At 36.9% G+C, this 20,255-nt stretch overlaps 3 protein-coding genes and 1 long non-coding RNA gene across 5 annotated transcripts; 1 reads left to right on the forward strand and 3 right to left on the reverse strand.

Moving 5' to 3' along the window:
• Positions 1 to 1,306: 1,306 nt before the first annotated feature.
• On the forward strand, positions 1,307 to 5,648 carry LOC114718092 (flocculation protein FLO11). The gene is made up of 6 exons (XM_028903334.1): positions 1,307 to 1,428; positions 2,036 to 2,207; positions 2,964 to 3,656; positions 4,093 to 4,537; positions 4,664 to 4,745; positions 5,186 to 5,648. The coding sequence occupies exons 1-6, from the start codon at positions 1,399 to 1,401 to the stop codon at positions 5,387 to 5,389; spliced, it is 1,626 nt and encodes a 541-aa protein (XP_028759167.1). The 5' UTR covers positions 1,307 to 1,398; the 3' UTR covers positions 5,390 to 5,648.
• On the reverse strand, positions 4,313 to 7,192 carry LOC114718094 (uncharacterized). Its single transcript, XR_003737780.1, has 3 exons — positions 6,924 to 7,192; positions 4,755 to 4,838; positions 4,313 to 4,398 (listed from the first exon to the last, which is right to left on the reverse strand). It is a non-coding gene; the product is annotated as an uncharacterized LOC114718094 (long non-coding RNA).
• A 434-nt stretch (positions 7,193 to 7,626) lies between these two features.
• LOC114718102 (60S ribosomal protein L38) lies at positions 7,627 to 9,154 on the reverse strand. Its single transcript, XM_028903348.1, has 3 exons — positions 9,068 to 9,154; positions 8,084 to 8,267; positions 7,627 to 7,834 (listed from the first exon to the last, which is right to left on the reverse strand). Exons 1-3 carry the CDS (start codon positions 9,068 to 9,070, stop codon positions 7,812 to 7,814), a joined length of 210 nt encoding a protein of 69 aa, XP_028759181.1. The 5' UTR covers positions 9,071 to 9,154; the 3' UTR covers positions 7,627 to 7,811.
• Positions 9,155 to 13,238: 4,084 nt separating this feature from the next.
• LOC114718100 (auxin response factor 6) lies at positions 13,239 to 19,882 on the reverse strand. Of its 2 annotated transcripts, none has more exons than XM_028903346.1 (14): positions 19,676 to 19,882; positions 18,298 to 18,410; positions 17,889 to 17,987; positions 17,725 to 17,781; positions 17,482 to 17,637; positions 17,307 to 17,391; positions 17,093 to 17,183; positions 16,472 to 16,636; positions 16,265 to 16,387; positions 15,876 to 15,951; positions 15,579 to 15,726; positions 14,271 to 15,427; positions 13,957 to 14,147; positions 13,239 to 13,677 (listed from the first exon to the last, which is right to left on the reverse strand). In XM_028903346.1, exons 1-14 carry the CDS (start codon positions 19,719 to 19,721, stop codon positions 13,479 to 13,481), a joined length of 2,706 nt encoding a protein of 901 aa, XP_028759179.1. In that variant the 5' UTR covers positions 19,722 to 19,882; the 3' UTR covers positions 13,239 to 13,478. The 2 variants fall into 2 exon arrangements, with proteins under 2 accessions (XP_028759179.1, XP_028759180.1); XM_028903347.1 differs by lacking the exon at positions 19,676 to 19,882 and adding an exon at positions 18,873 to 19,669.
• Between the last annotated feature and the right edge of the window lie 373 nt (positions 19,883 to 20,255).

A 20,255-nucleotide genomic window follows, 5' to 3' on the forward strand; every position in this document is an offset into this window, starting at 1 on the left:
TTATAATTTGGAAAAGAAATTTAGGTGAAGTTTCTTATATTTATTATGTCAATTTTTCTAATCACATGTGATCATATGTTTTTTTAGTTTCATGTGAATATATAATTAAATACTATTAAATACTAATATTTAAATAACATGACATATCAGCACTTGTGATTGGAGAACTTGTCATTACAAATATAAAAAACTTTATATAAAATATATAATTTATATATAATACATTAAATAGTAGGTTTCGTAGGTGGACATTTTTATAACTTAGGAATAAAGGACCACCGTAAATTATAACGTGAAAGGTGAAACTTGTATTTAATGCATAATTTAAAATACATTGTCTTTTTATGATTTATTATTAGTATACTACCTCTAGTCCTAATTATAAGAACTAGTTAACTAATTTGAGGAGATTAAAGAAAGAAGTTAAATTAGTTATTTATAATAAATAAGTGCTATTTTTCCTACAATATCCTTACTAATTAAGTTATTGGCTAGAATTACTATTGTTAGAAGGACTATCTTAAAAAAAATACATAAATATTAGAGACAAAGTGAATTGAAATATTATATTTAGTATCAAAATAAAAATTAAACGAGGTTTTATATTAAAGACCGAAGGTAGTATTTTTCTTTCTTAATTTTATATGACATATAAATATATTAGCACTATATTTCTATAACAAAAGACTATAGATAATTAATACTCTATGACAAATAATAATATTTGTCAAAACAAATAACTAAAAAAGATAACCAACTTGCTGAATTAGTTATCTTTTTTCTTTTTTGATAAAATGTCAATTTTATAACGAATGAGTAATTTTTTTGGGTGATAAATTATAAGTGCTCCCTACCTACCATGGATGTTTAATCACTGTTATAGTACAAATAATATACCTCCTTCAGCTGAGTTTGCTCCGTTCAAGTACGCCCAAGAAAACATGCTAGAGATAATAAATGACTTACCTGTTATGGTTTTATGTTTTCCTTTTTACTGAAGAAAAATTAAAAAAAGGGTCAAATCGGCAATTTCTCAGCACACGATGATTGGGGCAAATCAATGGGGGGATCCTGCAGCTGCAGGGAAACTCAACTCAGAATTCAGAAAGCACTGCCTTCCTGGATTTAGATCTCTCCTCTCCCCGTCATGGGGCCCACCGGAGGTCCCCACAGTGCGGCCATATCAAAAGTTGGATAGAGCATCCCCGTACTGCAGGGAGGAACCTTACTTATCAGAGAGAGCAACGCAAACACCTCTCTCTGCATCCGCCAAATAACAATACAATAAAACCATCCCCCGTTGCTCCACTCTCTGTCATGTTCTTCACCCTCAAGCCGTGATTCATCTCTTGTTTTCTCTACTATCTCATATTTCCGAGAGAAAGAGATAGAGATCCAATGGAGTACGAAAGGATTGACAAAACTCAGGTATGGCATTTTCTTGCAGCATCTAGGAATGAAAACCAGACCCTCATTCTCTGTTTCTTTTGAGCTTTTCTTTTTAATGGGACTGTCTGATCTTGTGCCTTGTGGGTTCGTGAAAAATTGAATCTTTATACTGTTTTTAAACCTGGGTTACGGGGGAAAATGGTGGGCTTTTGCTTGGGTCTGAGAATTTCTGAGAAGTTTTCTGTTATTGAGGACTTCAGAAACAGCCAATTCTCTTTGGTTTTCTCGGGCTTCATCTTTTTAATTCCCTCCAAAAGAACTTTTTTAGACTAATTTTAAAACCTCTGCTTTTCCTTTTTCTCCTTTTAGAATGACCAAAACAGTTGGACTTGACATGATTGTTTGTTTGGGTGAAAGCCGAGACCCAAAAGAAGAAAAGAAAGGGGAAGAGAAGAGCAAAGTTTGAATTACCCCCAGTGTTCTTGTTGAGGTTAAAAAGGGTATATTTGGATGGAAGAAAGTGGTTAATTTCCGGGTTTCTTTGTTTAAGCTTTGTTGAAATATATGTACTTTTTGCATTTTTGTAATTGTGTTTTAGGGTTTAAGTGAGAATGGATTTCACCGTTTGTTCTTTCTACACCTCCAGAATGGAATAATTTCTCCCAGTAAACTCAGGATGAAGCTCATGGGGGCTCACCATCACAAGAAGAAAGATGGATCCAACTGTAATTCATCTAGAACTTCACCTTCAAGGCTTGAGGATGCTGAATTTGTGAACAGCTTACTGGCCTCAAAAAGTGATAGCCTTGATGATGAAGGTTAGATATGGCAAATATATTTAACTTTGCTTACACTTACATTGAGAGCACTTCTCCCTGCTGAATCTAGATGTCTCCTCTTCTTTCTTATATATTCTTTTGATTATGATTTGAGGGGATCAAAACTTCATTTTCATCTTAAAGAACTGAATTTTATATTTCAGGACTTGTTAAAACATTTCCAAGGGTTTTAAGAAGTGACAACCTTCATGATGAAGGTCCACAGTCTTGATATATTTCTATTTTATTTTCACATTTATTCTTCCATTATGGATGTTGGAGCGCTGGTGCCCGGTTATGCTAGCTCTTTCATCCTGCTTTCCCCCCCTTTTCCTTTTTCAGTTTTAGACCATCAAAACTTCATGCTCATTGAGAAGCATAGGACTTTTCATATCGGTACTGATTAAAGCACATTTTCAAATTTCGAAAGTGACAGCCTTTCTGATGGAGTTCGTCAACTTTAGTACGACTTAGTTTTGTTTCATTATATCTCTAATATGTAATAGAGCGCCTAACTGCTCCCACCTTTTTGTTCTAGGGGATCAGAACTTCACGTTCTTTGGAAGAAATAGGGTTTCGTATTTCATTTTGTTTCTTATTCATCTGGTATTTATTAAAACACTTAAAACAGTTTAAGATAGCCGTTTTCCTTTTTCCCCTCTTCTCCTTTAAGTTGTTGGCGATTAAAACTCAATGTTCACTGAAAGCTTCTAGAGTGTTGAATTTCATGACCAATTAAAACATATTTCCTTTCAGTTACATCTCCCAGCTTAGAGATACTCTCATCAAAGCCATCCAGTGATGTATTGCCAGACCAAAGAGACAATGTTCAGACTTCTTGTGAACCAAAGGGGACAATGCCCAGCGAAAATGTTAACACGGGTCGTTTGAAGATGCAGCATTTTTTGAAGCATGATAGTGGCAATTCTAGTGCAATTCACCCAGTGAGGACAACTGAAGATGAAAATCTTGATTATGACAGTAATGCTAGCTCATCAAGCTTTGAGTTTCATAAAGGAGAGAGATCAGTGAGCAATCCTGCAACGAGATCCCTATTGAGACCTATCCCCTCTAAGTGGAATGATGCTGAGAAATGGATAATGAATAGGCAAAATATACAAGCGAACTACTCAAAAAAGAATGTTGTGCAAAGCCAAGCAAATCGCATGCCAGCAACAAGCATGGCAAGGGTTGCTCCAGAGTCTGCTAATTATGATCATCATAAGTTAGCAATCAGCAGAATGACTGAAACAAAGGGAGTTGATTTCTGTCAACCAACAACTTCGCATGTTGCGTTAGAGAAGTTCTCTTTTGTTCCATCCGAGGCTCATTCAGTTTCAGGCCAAGCTCATGGAAGGGTTCCAACAGTAGACTCCCTTCCCCAGAGCAAAGATTTGAAGGATGTAAATGAATTAGTTATATCCTGCTCGAGTACGGATGATCAAAAAGGTACGAAAAGCATTAGTATATAATTTTTTAACCTCAAGCATTCTAGACAACACCACTATGATTTGTGCACGCACTGACTCATATGTGTCATATTCAAATCTCATTTTTTAAATTTTTATTTGTTGATCTACTTCCACAATCAATTGATCCTCTCCCTTGTTGAACTTCTTGAAAGGAAGTAGCTTTGCACAATCATGCAACGCAACACATCAAACACAAGCATACATGTATTTGCGTATGCATGCGCTCGCAGATATACATATGCCCTTCACCTCAATAACTGAATGTAGATGTGGCTATATCCTGAGATGTTGCATAATCTATATTTAATAGACTGTGTCTTGCAATTAGTGGATGAAGCATCTGGGTGACAGTAACAAGTGCCATTTGGATATCAGTATGTAGATAAGAACATTGTCTTGTTCATTTGCTGCAGCTATTCCTGGAATTAGATCAGTTGCTATGAGAGACATGGGAACAGAGATGACCCCTATGACCAGTCAAGAGCCTTCGCGAACTGCTACACCAGTTGGGTCCATAAGTCCAATGCGTAGCCCAACTTCCTCAATACCTTCTACTCCTGGGAGGGATGCACCCGCTCCTACACCTTTTGAGAGCAAAGTATATGAGGATTCACAAGTTCCAGTTGGAAGCAGGAAACAGTTGTCAGAAGAAGAGATTAAGCTCAAGACAAGAAGAGAGATTGCAGCTCTAGGAATGCAGCTTGGTAAGATGAATATCGCTGCATGGGCAAGTAAAGATGAGCAAGAGAAGAATAAATCTTCTGTTCAGAACACAAATCAAGAAGAACTTGAGAGAATTGAATTTGAAAAGCGCGCTACTTTATGGATGGAAGCTGAAAAATCTAAGCACACTGCAAGGTTTATTGATGACTCATTCTCTAAGAACTAGAATACACTGTCTTTTATCCTTTAGTTTTGAATGACATCATTATATTTTCAGTGCATAAGGCCATTATAATCTGACAATGGATGTTAATAATGCAGATATAAGCGAGAAGAGATTAAAATTCAGGCATGGGAAAGTCAACAGAAGGCAAGATTAGAAGCAGAGATGAGGAGAATTGAGGTTAGTTACTCTTTCGTTCTCCGTGCACGTTAGGAACAAAAAAGCCAGGAAACTTCATGTTCTTTCTGATGCTGTGTCTTTGCGAATATCCTGCTGGACAAGATTAAAAAAAATATTTTGAATTTTCTATAAGATATGCTAATTTGCTCTGTCAACTTTGTTCTGATTAATACTGATATCTACTTAAAATATATATTTGTTTGGATAATAGTAATATCTACTTAAATGTACATCTGTTTGGAAATACAATAAGCTGAAAGTCCTATTTTGGTTCTTCGGAGGCAAACCAATTTTCAACATGGTCCCTAGCATTTCAACGCTCTTCTATTTTGGCCCTTCTTTAACTGCAGTTGCAGTATGATATTATAAGTTGTAAATCCTTACTAGTTTCTGCTGAATAGCTGCTACTTTGTCACTGATGGAAACTTTGTCTGTTTTAGTCCAAAGTTGAGCAAATGAGAGCCCAAGCTCATGCAAAGATAGTGAAGAAGGTTGCTTTGGCAAGGCAAAGATCGGAAGAAAAGCGTGCGGCCGCTGAAGCGAGAAAAAATCGAGAAGCTGACAGAACTGCAGCTCAAGCAGAATATATACGTCAAACAGGACGAATGCCATCTTCAAATTACACTTGCTGTGGTTGGCTGTGATACAAGCAAGGCACTGCAACTAGAAGAAAAATGTTGCTTCTCTTTTGATGCAGTAGATAACGGTCATTATTTTTACACACGGCATTTTGTGTTATAATAGGGGGAAGTTGGTGCATGAAGTGAGAGGGAAGAGAGAGCGATTATGTTTACAGGTCACAAAAATTTGTAAAGATCTGCTTGTGATCATAAGGTGTGCAACATTTCTTTATGTTCAGTTTGACATTCCGTCTACAGAAATTTCTAGGCAGTTTATATCTCTTGTTCATGTCCTTGTATATCCGAGACACTTGCAAAACAGGCGAGCATTCTAGGAGACAAATGACCATGAAAACACAAAACTAATTAAAGTCGGAAAAAGGTCCTATGAATCCATCACATCCACTGCAGAGGATGCAATAACTTGGCTTCATATTGAAGAGTGAAAACTATCTAGAACATGACTTTCGCAATTTCAATCATGATAGTCAAACTTGTACTTAATGGCATCGAAAACATGATACATGTAGTTGGGGTTGTCTGACTAGTTGAAATGAAACAGAGATGGTAAAGTTAATCTTTTTAGTCATTCAACTCAATTCCTTATCTTTAACTCTTGCGACTCAGTTTCTTATTTTTTTCATCTTTTATATTACTTTCTTGAGTTTTAAATATAGGACCTGATTATTGAGTTGATTTGATCCTAAATATAAGACATATTTTTATATTTATCAATTTTTCTTAAATTATCCCTATAGATACTCTCTCAATCATAATCAAGTAATATTAAGTAAGATGATTATAGTATTTTAAGAAAAACAAGTCATATTTCTTATAATTAACCTAACTAATTTCTTTAATCTAAGCGAATTAGTTAAAATAAGTTTTATGTTAATATTATCCCTGTCAGTTTTAAAGCATCCTATGTGGCATAACACTTGCTTCCACCTAGGCTCCACGCAGATTTTTTTATAAAATTTAACGAAAAGAACGGAGGACTGGAGACGGACGAAGCGGGGAAACTAAAAAGAAATCGCAGAGAGGGAATAAGAGGCCATCGTGGGTCACCCAGAATGGCCTTGGCTCGACTCGATGGGGGCCAATGATGGTAGACTCCATGTCGTTCGTGCAAGAGGATCAGTGGGGAGTTGACGCTGGGTCTTTGTGATTCAAGTGTGCCAATTTCATCAAGTGGGTTTGCTTGCTGGGTGAGAATCGAATGGAAAACTAACGAAATTAAAAATCAGCTCACTTGACCCTTTCTGTGACCTCATTAGATTATCCTGTAAGATCCAGAGACTACCTCCATATGGGGAGGTTTCACACCGGCACACCCACAAGACAAGGTTTCCAATCTACTGTAATGTCTGAAATGTTACTATACATATTCGATAGCAGCAAGCACCTTGATCATCTTCTGTAATTAACGGCATATGGTATATATATGAAAATGATTGTTATGTGTAAGAGATCATTTAATGCCTTTTGTTTCTAACATCAACTGTCCGGAATTAAATGTAACCCGACAGAACAAGAGTATTCAAGTCAGAAAGCATACTTGGAGCCAGATAAACCTTGATCCAGCCAGTTCGATAATATGCAGCCCAGGAAGGAGAATGGAGAGGAGACGCTCTGGGTCGGAAAGGGAAAAAAGTGAGGAGTTTGGGGGAGGAGTCCACAGGCGTCAAACGATGGTGGAGCTTCGAGCTTAGGCGGCAGCGAGTCTTACGCCACACAAGATGATTATGAAATGAATTATAAGTGAGTCAAATTTAAAAACTGAATTATCAGTGAGTTAAAAATCAAAAAAAGACGATTAATTTCTCTATTTTTAATATAAAATTTTTTTTGGTGAAATACTTTTAAATAAATTCTACATGCATTTGCTCATATTCTAGGACATTATCCAAATATTCCTATTTTATGAAATTAACTAGATTTGTAATGACAAAATTAAGAAGCGGTGAAAATCTGTGTATTAAATTTTAACTAAATTTAAAATTTTATAATATAATTATATAATTACATGATGCCATGATTAAAAATTAAAAATGGCTATAAAATTAAAGGAAACATGAGATATACATACACACACATACCATCTCAACATTTAACAAAACGAAGAATGGCTAGGATTAACGTTGAGCTGCAAACCGAGTCGTCTTCTCGAATTCTACCCTTGTTTAAAAATGTTCTTTAGCTTTGAGTTTTAACTACGGGAGGAACGCAAACGTGAAAGGTGAAACAGGGAAGACTACATATCTAGCTAAAACTAAATATCATTCCTTTTCAAAATAAGAGACCAAAAAATCATGTTCCTTAATACGACAAGCAACAATAAAATTCTCCAAACATGCCAAAATAACACATCTCCCGGTGCAAAGCACTATAGAATAACTAAGAATCCGGCACCAAATAAAATACATAAAAAACTTCTGCAGTTCTTTCACAGATCTTGGACGCTCAAACCTGCAAACATAAAGACGAATACTAGTTAGAGTGGCCAAAATGATATAGCACCCTAAGAAGCATGAATAATTATACTTAAAATGTCATGTTTTACGCATAGCACACAAGCCAAAGAAATAGAAAGAAAAGGAGAAGATAGGTGTAAAGAGAGTATATCTACAGTCTAACTCGTTAGTATCACTATATAGCTACACAGAATCAAATTTGCATGCATCAAATAAAGGACAGGGTTCGTTTGCTTTTACTAACCTGGAGGAAGTGATTGCTTCAACTTATCAGCCTTCTCTGGGTCAAACACACAAAGTGTGTACAAGTACTTGGAGCACCGGACCTTGAACTTCACAACATCCCTGCTCCTCATAATTTTCACTGACCTTGCATCCTTCCTTCTTGCAGTAAGAAGGAAATCCTTAATCTCGTGGATTTGCTTAGGCTGCGTGGACCATATTAAGAGAAATGAGTATATAATACAATACAAAGGAATCCAAAAACTTGGGATTTAGACATTGGTATCATGGCGAGCAAAATACTCCCCTTCCCACCCCTTCCCCACAACCAAATACGACGTAAGAGAAATGATCTTTGTCTCAGTTGAAGCTATTAATTCAATTGACAAAATTATCATGAACTTCCAGCAGAAAGAAAGAGCAGGTAAAAGAAGAGAAGCATGGCAGTAAGGTCCATGTAGCTTGAATAATCAGCAAAGATTTTATGTACTGTAGGTACTAACCAGCTCCATATTCAATTTTCAAATGCTAAGCATAGTCCACAACCTACATTCCCACTGCTCCCCAATCGGACATTTGAGCAAAGAACAACAATAAGTTCATGAACCTTGTTCCTCATATACAAATATGCAGTCTGTCAAGAGATTGAAAATTTTCTCGTGTTCATCTATATTTACAAATCGGTTATAATATGCTCTGCAATTCCATAAGCCTGTTCATAAAACTTCGCTTCACTCAACTTTTTCTTTCTAACAATGAACCAAAGAATACGAGATCCAATCATCTCTGTTCACGTAGAAAAATCCCACCCCAAAAATGTTTGGCACAGCAATCAAATCCCAAAGACAAAATTACACATGCTATAGATTGTCCAGAATACAAACATTTCCTCGAAAAGAAAATTTGAATCCCTTCTCACTGTTTTTATCCATGCTCTACCACAAAGAGGATAATGGAATTTGACATAAAAGATCAATAACTATAATGGGGGAAAGCAATAGCGTACCATGGTGAGGTGATGAGCCTCGACGCCTGCTTCTACAACTTACGACCAGAGACTCTCAGCGTCACCGCGCAGTCTGAAATACTGAAGCCAATCGGGGCAACTCATAAACCCTAATCTCAAATATATGAATTCCCCAATTTAACCCTGCAGCCCAAACTAGTCCCGAAATGGCCAATAGCCCATACCTAAATACCCTATTGGCCAATGCAATTTGCTGGACTCTTCTAGGCCGCGCATTGACATTTCAGTGACCCGTTGGGCTCAGTTAATGGATTGGACTTGGGCTCAATTGCCCAAAAAAAACCAGAGATCACAAATGACCAAATCTGACCCAATGGCCCTCCCCAGGTCAGTTCTGTTTTATGCATATTTTAGTGACTTGTTTGTTTTAATCACAAGAGATTAACAATCAACATATGGAATTACCGCATTTTTTTCACAACTCACATTCATTTTATCTTCTATGAGGGCTTTGAATTGCAATCTCACACTCAAGAAAGTCTTAAAGAAAGCATTTAGTGTCAGTTGGGCGATAAAACTCAGACAAAATTGAAACTAGCGTAAAAAAAAAAAAAAATTGATGACAGAAAAATATTTTACTAATGATGTTTGAGAGAACACATTTTTTTCCTATATAAGAGTTTAGGTGAGTTAATTCCTAGGGCTCACTTGGGTCAAGACATATCTCTAGGCTCAGAAAATACTTACAATAGTGTTTACAGATTACCTATCAACAAGGTTTCATATTAGTAGCGGGACTCAAACTCATGACTTTATAGGTTAAGAGTCGACTTCTTATCAACTGGATTAACTCTTGATAGCAGTTTTTGGTCACATTGCGTAGCTCATACATGCAAATTCCTCCCCCTCCCTCTCTCACCCTCACACACCGAAAGCTAGTTCATAAAAAAAATTGGTAAAAAAACAACACATGTTAGTCTTAGTGAAAAAAGTTTTAGCCCTTAAAATCACAGTATTTCAGAGTTCATGTAAATATGGAAAAAAAAAAGGATTATTCTTAATTAGGCCCGAAAATAGTTGAATGTGATTCAGTGTTTGTATCTAATTTTGATCGAAGTTCTCTGAAAAAAAATGTTTCGTTTATCACTTTTTTTCCTCTCCAGTTATATGTCATTTTTTCCATGCATGTTGAATAAGTTAGATATTTGTCAGGAGAAAGAGAGGTGCAGAGTAGGGAAGTCCCCACCTATGGAAAATGAAGAAAAGGGGAGGGATATGGGAGGGGGTGCCCTACCTCGTCATTATTGCAGAACCACAAAGATAGAAAGAAAGAGTGCCTCCAACTGATAGGGTAAGGGTAGCCCCACCCCCATGTGTCCGTTCTCTGCCCTCAATCCAACTTTCCCCCACCGGTCCATATTAAATGCCAACCTCCCCCCAAAAAAAAGTTTATTTTCTTTGTGATAATGAAATTATATATTTAATAAAATAATTAACATACAAAAATGTTTGTGTCCAGAATTTATTTTCTTACTTTATTCTCCCTCTCTCTTATATCTAGTTTTTCAAGAAAAATATGGCACGGCAGACTTGCAATGAATGTATTTGCGTGTGAACGTCTCCTTACAAAATTTTACATAAAAAAAAAAAATTTATGAAAAGCTTAAGAACCAGATTGTTAAAAAACTGTATTATAATCAAGTCAATATGTATGTGAAATTGGAATCTCATATCTTATAATCTAATTATACCAAATATTCCTTCAATCTTAAATGTAAAACTCAAAATGAGTCTTATATTTAGAATCGAAACTTTTTTTAATATGAGATTGAGTTTGAATTCTCCATATAAACATATAATGTACATGTAAGTTAAATAATGTGAGGCAAAAAAATATGTGAATTATGGGGAAAAAAAGTATTTTCATATGTTGAAAATTTGTATCATGACAGCGTACATTATGGGAATGAACTGATTGTAATTTGTCCATTATGCCGACAAAATTGTCCTATATGTGTTATTCATAAAACTGGACCTTTTGCAGGCATTGAAAATTACAATTCATCAAAATAATTGCCCAACCTGGATTCCTTTTCTATTCGTTTGCAAGGGAAATTGGATAATTCATTTGTGTTTGTGTGGTTATTAGATTTCATAACTCATAATTTGATAATTCTGTTTTATGTAAAGTTAAATTATTGAAGATCAAATAAACTAATAATAACAGAGTCAAGTGAAAATTCTCAATGATTTTGTGAATGGAAAAAATAATTACATTATGATATGCATTAAACGACACATACATAATTAATTTTAAAACAACATTTTGAAAATCGATATCACAATTGTGTCTCATAAATAATACTACATCCGGTTTTAATTATAAGAGCTAATTGATTAATTTGAGGAGATTAAGAAAATAAGATAAGTTAGTTATTTGTAATGAATAGGTATTATTTTTCCTAAAATATTATTGCTAGTCAAGTGTATTGGCTAGAATTACTATTATTAGAAGGACTTTATTGGGAAAAAAAATACATAAATATGAGAGACAAAGTGGATTAGGGTATTATATTTTAGGACCAAAATAAAAATCAAATAAGATCTTATATTAAGTACCGGAGTTAGTACCTAAACATTCTCCTCTCTCACACGTCAAATAGTCAAAAGGCACATACATGTTTGAGTGGATGACAGGGATATGCATGTAATGCCCTTTATTACTTTTCCTCCCTTTTCAACATCTCCATATGTTAGCAATTACTCTTGATATTTCATGACTTTAGAAAAATATCAAACTTCAAAATATGTTAGTAAAATGTCGGCATAGATTAGAGGTCTTCATTATTCTTAGCTTCTTTCTAAACATAAATAAAGCCATTAATAATAACTAACATCCTCACAAATCAATAATACTACCTCAGCTTTTAAATATAAGAAGTAGTTAAGAATTTAGTTTTGATTCTAAATATAAAGTCTCAATCCACTTTATTTTTCTTCCAAAATAGTTTCCATGATAATAACAGATGTTAAAGGATTTCCATTTAAATACATATGATTAACCACAATATTTTAAGAAAAAACACACTAGTTTATTATAAATAACTAAACTAATTTTATTAATATTCATAAATTAGTTATTTAACCCTTGTATTAATAATGAGAAGGAGGTTGTATAAAATTCTATCTTCATTTGTTTTCAATTTCTTTTTAGAGAGTGTTTGGCAAGATGAAAAAATGCTTTTGAAAAGCACTTTTTTATAAAACGAGGTAAACTTCTTCATATATTTACTTCATATACCGTAAAAGCACATTTAAAATCATAGTTTGACTTCCATCCAAACACCTCCTTATTCTCATTATAAACATGCATGGGATATTTAGTTGGTAAATGTCAGAGATCTTGATGGATGCCATTTTGATGGATGCACAGCCTTTTTATCTTGAAGAAAGGATGCATGGCTAAAATCAAAGAACAAAACAAAGCAAATATGACCCTCTCTCCATACTTGGATACCTCAGACAAGCAAATCACATGCCCATTGCATCCTCCTGCTTATATTAAACTAAAGGTTATGCAATCTACAATAGTGATATGAAAACTCATAATGTATAAATATTTTTGTAAACATTCTAAGAGTTATAACATCTATTTTGACTCTCAAGAATGAGGTTTTAAAACATCAGTTTTCCTCAAAAATGATTTGCCCGCATCGATTCAAGTAGTTGTGAACTGAGGCTTATATTTTAAACATACAAATGCCTGATTTGCAATTAAAACTCTTAAATTTGTAACAGTCTGAATTTTGCAAACCAAAAAAACGTTGTTGAAGCCCTAACTGTAATTAAATTGACATTCTTTGACCTAACTGTCATTCTCCCAGTGACTTTAGAGGCAGCAAACCAAAACTTCTTTGAACTAAAAGACTAAGGATACATGAATCCCAAGAGAACAAGTTAACGTGACATGTCAAAAATAATCTCGTGCAGTTTCTGTATCACGAAATAGTAAAATAGACAGTGAATCTTTTCATTATCCAACTCCATACCAAAATGCTTGGTTAGGAATAATTAATGGTCAAGAAATCCGGCTAACGTCACATTCACTGTCCTGTAGAACACTTCGCCTACTCATGACTTTTTAAAGATTTGCCAAAAGCCCAAAAGTGTCGGAAAGTTTCCATAAAACTGTAGGTATCTACACAAGCAATTTCCTAACAAGTCATATATTGCATGTACTTCAGCACAAGGGTGAAATGTAATATAATTACAGTACTTATATATCCTTATGAATGGTCCTAGCAGGGAGAAACAAAAACGAAAGGCTTGTGAGCAAAGATTATAAACTACAACTAAGCAGAACTTCCCGCCATTAGCGAAAGGTAAGGAAGCAAAGCTAATAATATTACAGGAGACAGATGAAAATGCAGAATCTAGACTGTCACACAGCTTAGTAGTCTAGAGACCCCACGGTTGTGATCCCAGAGCTTAAACTTCTTGGGTCCTGTCGGCTCACAAAGTCTTCACATGTTCCATTGGAAAGTCTTTGAATCGGAACTGAATTCAAAAGCTCAAGACGATTATTGTCCGTTTGTTGCACTTCTTGTGGGGAAAGTATCTTGATACACCATACACTGTTGACAAACTCCCTGTGATTTAAAAGAACAAGTTTTAATAGAATATTTTAAGAATAGAGCAACAGCAAGAGGGAAGTAAAGTACAGAAAAAGATGCGTGATGGTCGAATTTAATTAAAAAAAAAAAAGGAAAAATAGAATGCTTGTAAGCACAAATAATCATCTCCACAATATAGAGGGCCAAAAAACAATGGCATGAGATCTTTTATCTTCATACCAAAAAAGAAAGGAAACAGATAGCTTGAATTACACTAAGTTTTGTTTAAAAGGGCATGGGCAGATGGATACTTACGGCCAAGGGCCATCACCAAGGAGAAGAACATCATTCTCTCTGTCAACAAATACAAGCTGCCAGCCTGATCTTACAGGGTCCTCCAACTCGCCTTCAAGGCCAAACATGCGAGCAAGCTCGCGACGCAGCTCATGGTAGCCGCTGAATTTAGTGATATCCAGCGACCTTCCAAAGGACCCTGCCTTGTAAACCTGTAAAAGGCATACCAAATAAAAATGCTGGAATTAAACTCTCTTATGCATTACAACAGCGTGGGGGGTGAGTGAAGGCCTCACTCGAGAATTTGACATCAAAATTCCAGATGGAAAAATCACCTTTACAAAGGTTTTTGGAGAATTTCCTTGGCCCATATTTTCTGAGGCCTGCAAGAATCCTGATTCACAAATGGTTTGTGACATTGCAGGATTCAACGCAGATTCAGGGTTTGCAGTATTCAGATAATTAGAAGACTGAAATGGTATGGTTGTGGAATCAATGTTGCTGCGAGCCCCCTTAAGGCTTGACATCCCATTGTGCACTAAAAGAGATGAGGGCTCTATATTAACACCAAATAAAAGATGGTTTTGTGGATCAGTACTCCCTTCTTGGTCAATCGAGCAATCCCTTCCAGGAAAGGGTGGCAAGGTAACCACACTTTGAGACAGTGTATTCTGGCGCTGCCCTATCTGATCCATGTGAGGCAGATCACATTGAGAAGCTCCGGAAGAAAGAAGAGGGTCCACAGCAACACGCTTGGAAGGCCAAGTAGCAGTAGCAGTAGAAGGTTGAACAGGAATCCAAGAACTAGTCCTAGGAATATTGAGAAGGTGGGAAGTTTCTTCCTGGGGAAAAGAACTCAAAATACTATGGAGGGGAGAAACCATAGCAGCAGTTACATTGTTCCCATTTGAATCAGAAAAACTTTGCTGATGGCACAATGAAGGAATAGCTTGAGCCGGTGGCGACTGAGGTTGAGGTGCTGAAACAAATTGAGACATTGTAGAGACAGTATTGGAGTGATCAGAAAAACTTTGCTGTTGATGTTGCTGTTGTGGCTGCTGGTGGTGGTGGTGCTGCTGCTGCTGCTGATGATGATGATTAATGAAAGAGTTTTGATGCTGAAGATGAGTCTGACTTAGAGCCTGAGATTCAGATGGTTGCATATTCTCTTGATTGTTTTGAAGAGCTTGCTGAGGTTGAGACTGCTGCATCATCTGAGCCTGCACTAAAGCAGCAGTCCTGTTGGGGAAGTTCTGTGGTTGCTGAAATTGAAACAGGGATGTTGCATGCTGTTTGGAAGGATCTACAGTCCTTATATCTTGAAGTGCAGCAGCAGTCATGGCTTGGTACATGTCAGATTGCAAATTCAGAAAGGAGGGATCAAACCTTGGTTGCATCCAAGGAGTAACCCCAATTCCAGGAAAATTAAGAGACTGAAGCCCTCTATCCAAAAACAGTGGAGTATTCATACCCAAATCATCATCCTTCATACCTGCACAAATTTCATACAGAGTGAAAACTTTAGCTCCCAAGGATGCTTAGTTAAGGATTTGAAAATGTAATCATCTTTTAGAGTTGTCACTCGTTTAAGTAGTCAAGTGCACTTGGGAGATTTTCATCAATGAAATTAGCAAGAAGCATACCATGGAAAGAAGGCAGTCCAGTAGGCCATGGTCGTTTAAGCCTAAGAGGGAATGGGGAAGGATACATTGGAAATGTTGTTAATGGCTCGATTTCCCACAAGGAGACTCTAGGTTGCCTATCTCCTGCTGTGGACTCATCCCAGCCAACCTGCAATTTGAATCAAATCCACGCTTGTAAGATCTTCCTCAGTTAAAAAACCATTCACCAGGCAACATATTAGAAATCCAACATCTGGATCAGCATTCAAAACAATTACACGACATCAAAGCAATGAATATTAGTGTTTCCTTACAGACCTTAACTGATCGCCAATGTGAATTCGGCCACCTCACAGGATCCAGGTCGCTAATACCAGTGATTGTGCCCATGTATCTGATCAAGGACGAAATGCAATAAATTCAGAAGCTAGTATCACAAACGCTGAGGTCACTGGAGACATTTATCCAATCAATGATAAAATGTATCTATTCGTCAATTCTCCCAGGGCAACACTAATGCCATCATAGAGATAAAGACTACTGCTGGTTATAATTATAATCAAAAGGATTCTAAATCAGTTGATTAAGCTAAGGCATGCAGAGGTATGAAAAAGACAACCTAACTTCCTTAAGTTTACTAACAATTCAGAAGTGCACATCAATCATGAAAATATCTAAGAAATTCAAAAACATTATATGAAACCTACCGCCGGACACTTGATTCCTCCGTTTCAAACAACATCCGGAAGCGCATGCCAACTGAAACTCGGGTATGATACACAGCTTTAACATACTTTGCTAGGGGTATGACAAATTCTGATGGGCTAGCACTGAGATTTCAAAAGAAAAATAAATTATCAATAGGAGGTAGTATGTGGTATTTTCAAAGATTGACAAATTAGTACCAACTGTACCGGGGGTTGTAGAATATGGTGAAACGACTGTTGGTTGCAGCTGCGTGTGCTGCAGCAGCAAGAAGCCCCAAGTGCATGCTATCACTTGAGAGCACTGATGATGGCATCACTGTTTGTGGTCGATTGGCACGTCGAATACCAAGAAGCAATTGATTCTTATCATTCCTGTAAAAATAAATAAATAAATATCCACTCCATTTACCTCGATAGTATCATGCAAGTATCAGCTAAATTGATAATGCTATATACATCACTAATACACCCAAAAACCAAAAGCTGGTAGATAGGAGAGGGGAGAAACAACCAATAGTAATCCCATAAAGGACTTCTCATTCATAAATAACCTCATATAAACATTTACACGTGTGATGCTCATCCAAAAGTAGATTTTCCTTATATTCCTCTGAATGGCTTGATAACAAATCAGATGCGACTTTGGTCCAGAAGAGGAGTCAATCAGCAAATAAGTGCCTAAGTATATATTCCAAATCTGATCCTAAGAAGAAAAAAAACGAGAGAGAGAAAAACAATGGAAGAAGAATACTACAATGCGTGCAACCCAGATACAAGCTTTGTGCCACTCTAGATACTGATGAAAATAAAAGGGAAAAAAATACTTACCAAATAAACAGCACAGAATCACCAGCAATAAGCCTCTTAGCACTTACAAAGACACTCCATCCTGTTGTAAGTAGATGTCGTTTAGGCTGGCCTGCAGAAAGAAGACAGAGTCCCACGTTGTAAGCCAGATATTTCACTCATGTCTTTAACAAAAATATTGAAACTTGCATTTGAGAAGACATCCATTATACATTTTACCACCTAAAGAACTTACCCCGGAAGATATGTCTGAATTTCCATTCATTACCATGCAAGTCCCGTGCAATTAATTCTTGAGCAGGAGGCTGCTGAGAGAAATCCTGCATGTTAAATTTACAAAGCTATAAGTTCACAAGTTTTTGCCGTAGAAGTTATTGCTTTTAATGAATAGATCTATAATAGAGGCTCACCAATGGAGGAAACACTTTCTCAGCAGCCCTACGAGGAACAGAGAATCCCCCATGAGTGCTCGTGTCACTAGCAGTCAAAGTTTTGCAGAAGTAGTTCGTTGGCTGTTTACTGGAAGTGCCCAACTCTGCTGGAAGGTATGCCTCCTTTTGTTCTTGCTGCAAACATAATCAAAGTCAAAGGACGAACAGAACAGATTCTACACAAACTGCAAAACACGCTACTAAGTTACACAGGTATCATACAGGATTCAGAGGTTGCAAGGTCATCTGGGCGTATACTTCATCCGTCTCTACGTCAGCCTGAATCAAGAATAAACAAACACAAAACGTTGATTAAATAAAACAGAGTGTAAATCAGCATACAAGGAATTTGAAACAGTAGCAAACCAAATTTTAAAAGGCCGTACATGCATAGTCACATTATGAAGTTGACAAATAAGTTGGGGAGGTAAGCTTGGGTAGTTGGGAAAATGGACGTCCACCTCCTTGTTAGTCGATGCAGCAACCTAAGCAGAAAACAACAGGGTAAGGATGAAGACAAGCAGTTTGTGGAGCAAATGTCAGAAAGATCCTTCGGAAAGGAAATATTAACGTTCAGATGTTCAGGAGGAAGGAATTGTGCTTTGTAAGGGCATAAATCATTGTTAGGCTGATTAGAAGTTATACCGCAGCCCCCTCCTTAATCTTAGCAGATGCAGAGAAACCAGAGATTAAGAGCAAGAAACAATCGGAGTTAATTATATTAGTCCCCAGTTAGAGTCAAGAGGGAGGGGCTTTCCTTTAGAAGCCAAAATCTAACGTTACGTTTTCACTAACCTGTTCACTGTGACCCTGGGGAAAGTACACGACGCGGCTTCCAACAGCCGGCAAGGAAACAAGAGGGCCAGCACAAGCATGCCAAAGCTCAGAATCTAGAACTCGCTTTTCTCCTGGAAAAGTCATTTGTATATCATAAGGAAATGAAAATCCGTAACTACAGCGTTCAAGTGTCTCATAGGACGAATTGATGTTAAATTCGATCATGTGGAAGGCAAAACCAAGATCTTGAATTGAAAGAACAGGCATAAACACACAGAAGAGGAGGATATTAGGCAATTGCAGCGAAACTACAAAGAAAATAACTTGTTTATCTTTCAGTTCAGACTTCCAAACCCCCGCCCCCGAAAAAAACGGAGGAAAAAAAAGTTCTCAAGGAGCAGGTATTGATTATCATGTTTAACACACAGAATTTAGTGACATAATTGCATTCACAATCATCCTATCGGAGTCTTCCAAATCAAAATGGTCATAAGAGAGGGGAGAGAGAATGACATAGTTAGTAACAGATAAAATGGAGAAAAGAGAGAGGTGGTGATGAAGGAGGGACAATCTGCAGGCAAGTGTTTACATACCTTCCTGGGGTGAAGGAGTAAAACCAGCTGAAGAGAGTCTCATTTCAACGATTTAAGAACTTGTGTAATTCAGCTCACAGTCACAACCAAATATTCAAATACAAGCTCTGGGAAGAACAATCAAGAAATAAAATGCTCCCAAAATGACTCCCACACCACAAAGCATCCACCGCAAAATATCATTCTTCTTACCTTTACCCACCTAACAAACAAAACCCATCTAAGTCAACCTAAATAACGCCTATATTCTCTGAGTTTGAGCTAACTAGACAGACCATCAACGAGAATGCTCACAAACCCAGAAGACTCCCGTCCTTCAATCATTAGCCAAAACCAGTTTCACAGCAAAAAGCGATTGGTTTACGCCTCATTCGTTCCCCTTATCCTCCTCAAACCCGCCAGTCCTCAGCTTTAGGCTTCACACCACAATCTTCAACTCAAACCTCCAGACTCCCGCCCCTGAGAGTTCTGCTACCTGGTTTTTCACTGCCTAATTTGGCAACAATCTCAAAGACGAAACAACTTTCCCGCAAACCCAAAAACACTCACAAACTAGACAACCCAACAAACTTCAGGAGCCAATAGATCTCATTCCAACAAGAATGAATCCCGAAGCAGAATGGATCTCAATGACCAAAAAAACTAACCCAGAAAAGCATAAAGGCCAAATGGACAAGAAATCAGCTCACACTCTCACTCTCGTGCTAAACTGAAGCAGAGTTACAAGAAAGGATCGCTGGCACAGAAGTGGGTACGTCAATACTTTCATGGAGAAGAAATGGAAACAATAGTAGCTATCCAACCTTCGAGTGTGAAAAGCCCCGCGTTGGGCTGGGTGTTATGGTTCATTTTGCAGTAATGGAAAAAATGGCAATTGGAGCTAGTGGCACTGGTGGTGTGGTGACGCCAGTATTGCTTCACGCCTCCTCTCGCATACTCACTTAACACACATATTCTCTCTCAATCTCACAAACTGAGAGAGTTTCTCTCTCCTTCAATCAATCGAAACACAACCGCCATTATTTTTCGCTGTCCTTTTTAAGAGGGAGAAAGAGAGCGTGTACGAGTGTCAGTTTTTTTTCTTTTGAGAAGGTTTTGCAATTTGCATTTCCTGCTTAAAAATATTTCTTTTTGGGCCCAGGATTACAGACAATCAAGGATCAAGGTGGAGACTTCTAAATCAGCCCCAAGATTCAGTTGTTTTACGAGGCTACCCTCCAACAATCCATTGCCTTTTTCTCCTTCCTCCCTGAGACAGTGAGTTATTGAGTTGATGTTCAACGGAGTATTTGGATAAAACTAAACTATAGTTTAGAAAATAGATTTTAAGAAGAATAGATTTTGTGAAGAAATAATTCTGATAAAGTGAAAATATTTGGATAG

Source organism: Neltuma alba, unplaced genomic scaffold, assembly GCF_004799145.2.
Source record: "Neltuma alba isolate B1F8T4 unplaced genomic scaffold, ASM479914v2 tig00011812_pilon, whole genome shotgun sequence".
NCBI classification, from domain to species: Eukaryota; Viridiplantae; Streptophyta; class Magnoliopsida; order Fabales; family Fabaceae; genus Neltuma; species Neltuma alba.

Excerpts from the sequence above, each read along its gene's own strand:
- LOC114718100 (XM_028903346.1), bottom strand. The coding sequence starts at position 19,721 with ATGAACCATAACACCCAGCCCAACGCGGGGCTTTTCACACTCGAAG. Across the intron at positions 15,952-16,264 it reads GAGGAATCAAGTGTCCGGCG|ATACATGGGCACAATCACTG; the intron begins GTAGGTTTCATA and ends GTCCTTGATCAG. Across the intron at positions 13,678-13,956 it reads CTTGGTGATGGCCCTTGGCC|GGAGTTTGTCAACAGTGTAT; the intron begins GTAAGTATCCAT and ends TTTAAATCACAG.
- LOC114718102 (XM_028903348.1), bottom strand. Across the intron at positions 7,835-8,083 it reads GAAGCAATCACTTCCTCCAG|GTTTGAGCGTCCAAGATCTG; the intron begins GTTAGTAAAAGC and ends TTATGTTTGCAG.
- LOC114718092 (XM_028903334.1), top strand. The coding sequence starts at position 1,399 with ATGGAGTACGAAAGGATTGACAAAACTCAG. Across the intron at positions 2,208-2,963 it reads TGATAGCCTTGATGATGAAG|TTACATCTCCCAGCTTAGAG; the intron begins GTTAGATATGGC and ends ATTTCCTTTCAG. Across the intron at positions 3,657-4,092 it reads GAGTACGGATGATCAAAAAG|CTATTCCTGGAATTAGATCA; the intron begins GTACGAAAAGCA and ends CATTTGCTGCAG.